The sequence below is a fragment of the Notothenia rossii genome, assembly GCF_949606895.1.
Source record: "Notothenia rossii genome assembly, chromosome: 3".
In the NCBI taxonomy this organism is placed as follows: Eukaryota; Metazoa; Chordata; class Actinopteri; order Perciformes; family Nototheniidae; genus Notothenia; species Notothenia rossii.
The window spans coordinates 36,777,797-36,788,193 of NC_136901.1; the positions used below are offsets into that span (position 1 = coordinate 36,777,797).

Below are 10,397 nucleotides of genomic sequence, written 5' to 3' on the forward strand. Positions count from 1 at the left end.
GTGTGCATTGAAAAACACAAGTGTGGATCCGGAAATACAAGTGTGAATCCTTTTGTGGATCATGAAATACAAATTTGAATCCTTCTGTGTGCATGTGTGTATTATGAGACTGTTCTGAGCCCATATAGAACCGGGCCTGCTACAAAGGAGCAGCGGGAGGTGCTGCGGGAGTGTCTGCGTGCGCATCTCTCCCAGATGAACTGAACAGCTTTTTTGCACGTTTTGAGAGCAGCCAGGCTGTAGAGGCACAGAAGGACCAGGAGCCCTGCACTTTTGTTTTAAACAGGGCAGATGTGTGCAAAACCTTTAAAAGGGTTAAACCACACAAGGCTCCTGGACATGATGGCATCCCTGGCCGTGTTCTCAGGGTGTGTGCAGTTCAGCTGGCAGAGGTGTTCACAGACATCTTCAACAGGTCCCTGCTGCAGTCTGTAGTCCCCACATGCTTCAAACAAACAATCACCAGCCTCAATGACTACCGCATATTACTAGACCGACTGGAAAACTGGGTGGGACTCTGGAACGGTTCTAAACTGGTTTGGATCCTACTTAAAGGACAGCAAAAATGTGTTGCAATAGGTAACTACACATCTGAGTTGACAAATATGACGTGTGGGGTTTCCCAAGGCTCCATCCCTGGGCCCCTTCTCTTTAACATCTACATTCTTCCACTGGCTCAGATAATAGAAAACAACAAAATAAGTTACCTTTGCTACACCAATGACACCTACATTTGCACAACCATTTATCCATGGGACTATGGTCCAATTCAAGCACTGAGCAAATTAATTGAACAAATCAATGACTGAATGTGTCAAAACAACAGTAAGGCCAGAAACCTAGGTGTAGTCATGGACTCTGACCTGTATTTCAAGTTAGTCTTCTATGACCTAAACATGTATCTATTATTAAAGGGCTGACATCTCAGCAGGATTTGGAAAAACGTGTCCATGCTTGTATCTTCAGTAGACTAGATGACAGTAATGGAGGCTTAAAAGGTCTTAATAAACATATATTTGACAGCCACAGCTGATTCAGAATCAAAGTCCTCACTAACACTAAAAAAGTGGATCATATCACTTAAATGTTATGAACTTTACACTGGCTTCCTGTCGGTCATAGAATTGACCTCAACATAATGCTGCTGGTTTATAAAGCACTGAAAAAGCAAAAATTAATGTCTGATCTTCTGCTACATGCTGAACTAGCCAGACCTCTCAGGTCATCTGGTACGGGTCTGCTTTCTGTCCCCAGAGTTAGAACTAAACATGAAGAAATAGCGTTCAGTTATTATTCTTCATATATCTGAAACAAATACCAGGAGACTGCAGGTCCGCTGCAACTCATACCTCTTTTAAATCCAGGCTGAAGAACATTATTTTTAACGCTGCTTTTAATCTTCCACTGCACTGTAGCTTTTATACTTGTATTTTAGACCTGCATTATTCTATACAAGCTTATTTGACTGTTTTTAAATGCCTTTTTATAATGCTATTCCTCTGCACTATTGCTGTACCTTTGCTCGTAATGTTTGTTCACTTTTGTAATGAACTTGGAATTGCATTGTGTTGAAAGTTGTCACATAAAGAAACTTGCCCTGCCTTACATTCCATCAGTAATGCTTGAGTCATTATTCTTTTATACACAGCTCCAGCTAAACAACCCATGCATGATGTCTTAGAATGTGTTTTTCTTGTTTTGGCTCTGAAATCTGTACTTGGCCCAACCCCCTTTAGTTTAAATATATACGGACACGGAGGGCATAGATATCACATCTTTACCTGGGATCCTGCTAAGAACATCCTAAGTGCAAGTGGTCCCTCTGTGACACCTGAGACTAAAACTACACAAGATCAAAGAACTGAGCATCCTTTTGCTTCTTCACCCGAATTCTCGGAACGTTGGAAGTGCAGAAAAAAAAAGGTAAGCTTAAATAATGCAACAAATTGACATCTGCTACTTCTGGAGGAAAGCTTGTAATTGAACTCTACAATAATTAAATTGTCTTTTGAAGTGAAAAATTATTACATTTTCAGTGATTTAAATCATCAAAATTAGCAACACTGAAGTAATTAAAAACTCATATTAAGTTAAATATATTATGATACATCTATAGTTATTTATATTTTAGATGAACTGTTTTCCTTTCATTTTACAGTTCATTTTTACAATAAATATCGTTAAATTATTAGTTAGCATATATTACTGATAATTGTATTCAGTTTAATACAGTAAATAACCTTAATGAATGGTGCTTGGTTTTATAAAATTGGGTTCAATAATGATATGTTTTATGTTTTCTGAAATTATCAAGATTATATTTTTAGACCATATATAGCGCAGCATTTTTAAATCCGTTTCCATTACACCAGTATGAGGATTTATATATTTAGACATTAAGGGCTATCCATGATGCCCGGACCTCACCCCACCACTCCTGTGTATCGGTATCAAATCAGAATGTTACATTAAACTGGGAATCATTTACATCTTACAATATCAAGATATCACATTTTTTTAAATTTCAAAACATTTCCATGACCTTTCAAGGTGGCATTTTCAATTACCATTTCCCTTCAATCAAGCTCAAGAAAAGTGAAAAGCAATGTATTGTGTAATCACTAAAAACACAATGTCCCACATGAATATGGCCAAAATAATATAACAACTATTTTTGATTTATGATTCTTCAGTGATTTAAAAAATTTTTTTATTTCTAATGTACAAATTAGGACTGCACCATATTCTAAACACTTACATTGTAATATGACGTTTTCTTCAATAAGCTCAGTATTGCAATATGAAAAATGGCCAAAACCTCACTGGCCGCTGTATGGCCGTAAGTTCAGGGTGCGCCTGATTCGTTTTGCCGCTCACGGACAACGCATTTTAAATGCATTTTTGTAAACAGCCCTGGCCCACTCTAACTACGGTGTTGATAGTCAGCGATTGTATGTGTTATGTATCTGGGCTTTACTGTGTGTTTCTGTGAGAGGTAAAGAGAGCTATGGGAGAGAGCAGCTGAAGCAATAAAAGGATGTTGACGAGCAGTGGCCGGAAGTTTTGCCGGATATAAATAGGGGTGGCTGTGGTTCGAGGCGGAGTTTTAGGCGTGGCCATGCTCCATGCTCCATGCTCCATGAACATATGTTAACAATTGAACCTCATTTATGTTTATTTTTTAAAAAAGAACATTTTCTGAGAGTTCATGATTTAGCAACGACACGTCGTACTGTAGAAAGTGTTTGACCATATAATTAGGTTGAATAACCACCTAACTCCACCTGCTCCAGCCATGGACAACAGACTGGTCTTCCTCACTGCCCTGCTGGTGACGCTCTCCTGGACGTCAGTGGGCACCTACGCTCAGACAGCTGCAGCTACGACACCTAAAGCGACGACAGCAGCAGTTACGACACCTAAAGCGACGACAGCAGCAGTTACGACACCTAAAGCGACGACAGCAGCAGCTACGACACCTAAAGCGACGACAGCTGCAGTTACGACACCTAAAGCAACGACAGCAGCAGTTACGACACCTAAAGCAACGACAGCAGCAGTTACGACACCTAAAGCGATGACAGCAGCAGTTAAGACACCTAAAGCGACGACAGCTGCAGCTACGACACCTAAAGCGACGACACCTAAAGCGACGACACCTAAAGCGACGACAGCAGCAGCTACGACACCTAAAGCGACAACACCTAAAGCGACGACAGCTGCAGCGACGACACCTAAAGCGACGACACCTAAAGCGACGACACCTAAAGCGACGACAGCAGTGGCACCACCAATCACGCCCAACACAAATGTGACAACACTTTTGGTAAGTAATGCAAAAAACTAGAGCGTAGTGAAATAGATGAGAACAGAATGTTTAACATAATCTAATCTCCTTTACAGACACCTATCAACAGGGCAGACTGCGGGAAAGAGCAGCTCTGTGCCGCTCAGCCCTCGGACTGCGACCCCTCAACAAGTTCATCATGTTTCTTTCTGGCTGCCAAGCAGATCAGCGGCAGAAATTTTGAATTTGGGCTTTCAGGAGAGTCAGATGGCTATCTTGCAGGCACCCTGTCACTCGACAACATACTGGTATGTCAGGTTATTTCCCACACTTGTAGATTTAAATACCACTAAGTAAAACCCACAGCTACTGAAATGGTTTGTTTGAATTCTTCTTTTGAAAAGTTACAATTTTTGTTTTTCTCCACAGGGAGGTAATGACACAACCTACGTGTGTGCAAACAACAATGGTGTTGTGAAATTATTTGGAACTGTCCTCAATAATGGCAAGCTGACTCTGAGAGATGTGAGTAAAATCCAAGAGCATGAATTAGACTTTATAGCAGCTGAGTGGAACGCTCATGAACTGCCACATCATTGGTGTCTACTTTGTGAACAAAGACACCAATGATGTGGTCTGAAGCCGATTTGTATGTCTTTAATAACACGTTATTTTATTTTTGTTCTACGTCTAATACTGAACAGATAGTTCAAATGCTATGGTTAAATCAGTATGCATTAAATTCCCACACATCTAGCCTTTAACGTGTAGCTCAGGCAATACAATTGCAAATTCTATTCTAAACCATCACAATTTTCAGGGAATGAAAATACTGAAAACCAGCTTTCTTTTTTATCATCTGTTACCGTCTTTGCTCTGCAGCTTCCTGTGGATTCCGTGAAGGGCAAAATCACTGGAAAAAAAATCCAGTGCACATTTTCCGCCACTGTACCGGCCCAGATTACTAGAGCATCCCAGGTTGCAATCGCAATCTCCACAGGAACTTTCAACAGCTGTAAGCCTACCAAACAAAGATACACATTCACACATCAAACAGTCAACTAAGATCAACTGTCACAGAGACTCACAAATAATAGATAAATATATTTTCATGTTCAAAAAATATGTATCTAATATCTTTTGCTTGAACCCACAGCTACTAATGCTCTTGGGGATCCCATCACCCAATTAAAGAGTCCTCTTGTAGACCTGGCAAATCCTAACGCCACTGTCACCAATGAGCTTTCCACCACCAGCCATGCCATTACAATCCAGCAATCTCTGACCCAAGGTAGACAAAAGAGATAGAGATGTTGTCCTTAGGAGATTTTAAAACATGTAGGAAATGTAATGCGTATAAACAAAGCCTAACACATTATTTGTTTCCCCTCTAGCTCTGCTGTTCACTGTTGGTGTGCTTGGTCTGACCGTGCTATGAGGAAATTGACAACTCTGAAAGTCAAGCCAACACCATAACTAAATTCTTCTTCTTAGCGTGCTACTGAATATAATCATCTCTCAGGAGGTTGACTATAAACAGTGCATCCTTCCCAGATTATTAGAATCATGCTTCATTATGTTTCAACTTACTGGCAGGCGAGGGCAGGAATGGTGGAGGTCGGTCAATCTTCCAAAGCTTTCTAACTGCTTTCACATCTGTGTAGGCTCTGAAACGAAAAAATTAAATTAATTGTTAGTTTAATGTGTAATCCATTTTTAATGTATTGTTTTAACCATAGGAGTGCTGGATTTCCTTCATACATGTAAACCTTATTGAAAACTAATATATTGACTCTCTGCCAGGAATGAAAATCAGTCTTTGAATGATTTGAATGGGTACAGATGTGAAGAAATATGACAATTAATTACAATTAATGTGTTTCTGATGACGTACACAACAAAGCCATGTTTTTCTTCTTCTGTTGCTCATGATATCAGCAAATGGCAGACACGTGTTTGTGTTACGTGATGATTATTATTATTTTTATTGTATGTGAATGTAGCTACATATCGTTAAGGATTCAAGTGGATTTTGAACATTGTATCATGTAACAATTGAAGTAGATTTTTTAATCGCATTTTTGGAAATAAATATTCAATGAAAGCTGACATTTTTTTTTTTTTTTTTAAATACACTAAGAAGAGGATAGCAGCTGATTTAGAAGCAGTTAAAGAGATAACCATTATTAAGAACTAACCATTATTAAGAACTGATCATTTTAATACATTTTCAACAATTTGCCAACATGCTTGTAAACATTCATTTTAAAGCACTGCAAAAATAATCACTTAATATTTTTCTTAGTATATTATTGAACTCTGAATGTTTAAAAAATACACCAGTACAATAAAATTAAATAAATAAAGTTAATATGGACTTTATAACTGGAGTTAAAAAAGAAGTCCAACTTCACAACCTCCTCAAAAAATATAAACTTTAACTAATGCAATAGTGGTACTGGGTTTGTTATTTTTAACTTACAATTTTACCTACCTTGTCAATTTATGGAGTCGAATCTACAGAGTGGAGTGTGTTTGAGGACAATAACATAAACACACACACGGACACGGTCATCTGCTACATTGGGAAATGCATCGATGACGTGGTACCGAAGGTTTCTGTACTAACATTCCCAAATAAAAAGCCCTGGATAAACGGCGAGGTTCGTACCAAGCTGAAAGCGTGCACTATCGCGCAGAGCTGGACATTTGGAGGAGTACAGAAAATCTAAATATGATCTACGGAGAGCAATCAGTAATGCAAAGAGACAGTACAAATAGAAGGTGGAATCTGACTTCAAAGGCTGTAACACCCGGAACATGTGGGCGGGACTAAGAACAATGACAGACTACAAAGTAGGCCCGGTTCCAGAACAAAATGACTCAGGGTGCATCTGAGATTAGAGAGGGGGCAGTGATAAAGTGCTATTTTTATAAGTGGGGAGTGGACCTCACACCCTCTAGGGCAGTGGTTCCCAACCTGGGGGGCTCCAGGCCTCAGATGATTTGAGGCCAAATATCATATTTAGATTTGTTTTCTTTTTCTTTTTACATATAATTGTAACGCAAAACATGATTGTCACTAAAAGCCTTGTCTATAGATTGCAATAAAATATAAACAAATATTGATTAATTTGAATACAAATTCAAGTTAGTACCTATTAAAGGCATAAAATACAGAAATGTATAATTCTTTCTTTAATATAAATGTTTCTTCTGCGCGTTAAGTGTCCAAACCGGGCTTGTCTGGATAAGCGCATTTTTAAAACATAGTCATTGTCCATGCCGGTTTCAGTTGGATTATCTGTCACAGTTGCTCCGATCAGATCGGTCTCCTCTATTTTGTAGATTATTTACGACTTTTTAATCCATATAAACACATCGGCAAAATCCGGCTTACTTTGAGCATGTGTTTTAAACAGTTTAATCCCTTTGTGAATTGTTTCCACTTGCGCCGTCCTTTTAATTTCTTCGTACAGCGGGAATCCAAATGAATTAATCCTGAGTTCAATAACCATCAAAGTCACTCCAATAGTGCTCCTTGATTACGCTTTCATCCTCCAAAATACATCACATTCATCCAATTTGTGACAGTAGTTGTAGCATTTTGAGACTTTGAAACTTTAATTACCGCTATTTTGCCCAACCCCCCCCCCCCCTGCGATTGGATGACGTCAATCCAATCACCATCTTCAGAGGCGGACCAGAGGATGGGCAGCCAATGACGTCAGGGCAACTGCGCAGCTTATTTAAATATTACACGTACAGCTGAAAACACTCAGGCAGATTACTGAGCAGACAGAAACAGCAACCGTAACAGTCCCGATGATCTGAACTGTTATTACCTGCAGTAGATGCAGTGTTACTGCTGGCGATAAGGGCTGGTTGTTTTAACCATTTTCTGATGTCCATCATTGACTGCTGTGTAAGCACCGTGCAGATGATGAACTCGCAGCAGCACAGGTCACTCGCACCTGACATAATAACGTTACTGTTTAAATTGACCAAATAAATGCAGCAGACAATATTATTTAACCACAATTACAATTTATTTTATTTCAACTATATTCTTCTTCTTCTTGTTATTATTATTATCGCGACCATTATTTAGTGGTAATGCTGTTAACAGCATTCCAACTAACTGTTATTCTATGGACGAAAAGTTTATTATTCCACCGACTTATTTTGCCGCTTCTCCTCCCGCATTGAACATCGCAGAAACTCCGTTCAAACATCTAAACGTTCAGCTCGGTCGGGAATCGGTTGCTATTCCTTTTCCCATTCATAACTTTCATAATTCCAGAGATACATCCCATAATACATCCCATTTTTAACCATTGAAGTCAATGGAGAATTTCTTCAACTTCAACAAATCTTCATGCGACTTCAACTGCTAACTGTTCATTCATACTTTCACTCGGAAACCTCATTTAACTTTAAAATGTTACACATCTTTCAGACATTCTTCGTGTAACACAACCTTTAAATCTGATTCTTACTTTTAGAGATATTAAACATTGTTCAGACCTTGTTAAAGAGGTTTTCTTCAGATTTTAACATTAACTAGAGTGCGTGATGTCACAGAGGGTAGAACATCTTGAAATTTGCCTTCATATTTTTTTTTCAACTGCCATAATTGACCTTTCGCAAAGCCACGCCCTTAAATGCCCGTTGTCCAATCATATTCGATCACGTGCGCGACTCCCTGTGGAAGTCCGACAAGCTTAACGTTCAAATTCATTGCGAAAATGGTGAAGCGTATGCTTATGGTCTTTGCAAATCGGATAGCAGATATCCCATAAGCTTAGGGGGGGGGGTTTCCTAAACCCAAAACCCGAGAGGAGAGATGCCGCCAGTGGATAAAGAAATGCGGCAGGCCCCATGCCCAGCTGAATATGGCGAATATCAACAAACACAAATACGTTTGCTCCAAGGTAAATACGTGCTAACGTAGCTAGCTAGCTAGCAAAGATTACATTCACAAATTAACTAACTAATTTAATTAACTAATTTCACTAACTAACGTTAGCTAAAGTCACACGACTACAGCTGTAAGCTGTGTGCTTATAGGTCGTTTTGACCATGTATATCACTTGATGTATAATAATGTCTGAACAGCTGAGCTCCGTTATTAGTCTACCTGTGGTCAAAGTACAAACAAGAAAGCCAACAGGCAATCATTCATTTATATTTTGCTTTAATCTTTGTAGCATTTTGTTAATGGAAAGCCTACTGCCGACTTCCCTAATCCTGCTGCACAAGTGGGCACCCCGACCCCCACAAAGGAACAACAAGGTGGATGCAGAAAGCCACCAAGGAAACGGTAGTTAACTTTAGACAAACTACAACATTTAATGCCTCTTGGGATTGTATTGTTTTATTCCAATAATAATAATAATAATAATTCAGTCGAATTTGACATACAGCTCATGTGGTTTTTCACTCTTGCACTGCGACCTGTATGCAAGTGCCTCTATTGATGTTGTGCCTCCCTCTTTTCTAATGTCTATACTGTGGATATAACCCTCCATAGCGTATTGTAGCCCCTTTTGTCGGGACCTGGAGGATATTGCTGCGTTATTGCACCAAAATGAGTCTGTTAAGGCGACTCCGACGTTACGGAGACCCTCCATTATGGCTTTGTTTAACGCATCTGGCTCTCAGCTTGTCGGACTAGCAACAGTAACCAAGGGGGGGCGTGGCTTTGCGAAAGGTCATTTCCCAAACCCTACATTCTTGAGACATACTTTTTCATGACAAACGTAGGAAAACATCTCGTAGCTTGAAAAATGACAAATAATTAAGCAAAAAATTATTAAACAAAATCCCTCTTGAGGGCATGAAGTGACAAAAACATTCAACATTCCTCCATTAAAACCCATTGTAATTTCAGGCAGATATTTTCCTCCCGTTAGCAGCCGCACACCTTTAGTTAAACTGCCAAGGGCACATTATTAACCCGAAACTACACAAGAATTACACTTCAGATACTCAACTTCCTTGACATGCTTCACGTTTTTCAAATTTCACAGATATCTGTTACGGTTCTTCCACAAAACGTTTCACATGTAAGAGGTTTATCTCTCATTCAGAACAATGGAAACCTGTGATCTCTGCACACCTCGTTAGTTCAAATATAAACACCTGTGTCATGGAACACGATGATGTCATCGCTCCAACTTACATGCTCAGAGCAGCAGACTTCAGATAAAGGTTAATGGTCCTGCCCTCAACAGCTCTACGTCAATTATGGGGTGACATCTTCATATGACGAAAGTCAAGAGAAGAGAGAGAGAAGAGAAAGAGGGCGATCAAGAGAAGAGAGAGAGTAATGTAATCTCTTAATGTATTGTATAACTCCTATGAAAATGTTCAAAAAGTGCTCAAACTTCACATGTGAAGGCATCTACGGGACAGTTTTGAGATTTATTCAAATGCCGTTGCCATGGCAACACAATGCTCGCCTTGAAACACGGTTTTCTCATAACTTCAGTGAAAATACTCCAGATAGCCCAGAACTTCAAAGGTTTGGTAACGATGCAGCCATCAACGCACCTAAGCGTATTATGTGATGTCACCAAATGCCGTTGCCATGGAAACGCATATCCCT

The 10,397-nt window shown here is 39.4% G+C and overlaps 1 protein-coding gene across 1 annotated transcript; it reads left to right on the top strand.

The window, feature by feature from the left end:
* Positions 1-1,787: 1,787 nt before the first annotated feature.
* On the top strand, positions 1,788-5,896 carry LOC307032517 (uncharacterized protein). Its single transcript, XM_079670543.1, has 7 exons — positions 1,788-1,923; positions 3,294-3,826; positions 3,904-4,095; positions 4,217-4,312; positions 4,670-4,802; positions 4,944-5,078; positions 5,182-5,896. The coding sequence occupies exons 2-7, from the start codon at positions 3,296-3,298 to the stop codon at positions 5,223-5,225; spliced, it is 1,131 nt and encodes a 376-aa protein (XP_079526669.1). The 5' UTR covers positions 1,788-1,923; positions 3,294-3,295; the 3' UTR covers positions 5,226-5,896.
* The last annotated feature ends 4,501 nt before the right edge of the window (positions 5,897-10,397 follow it).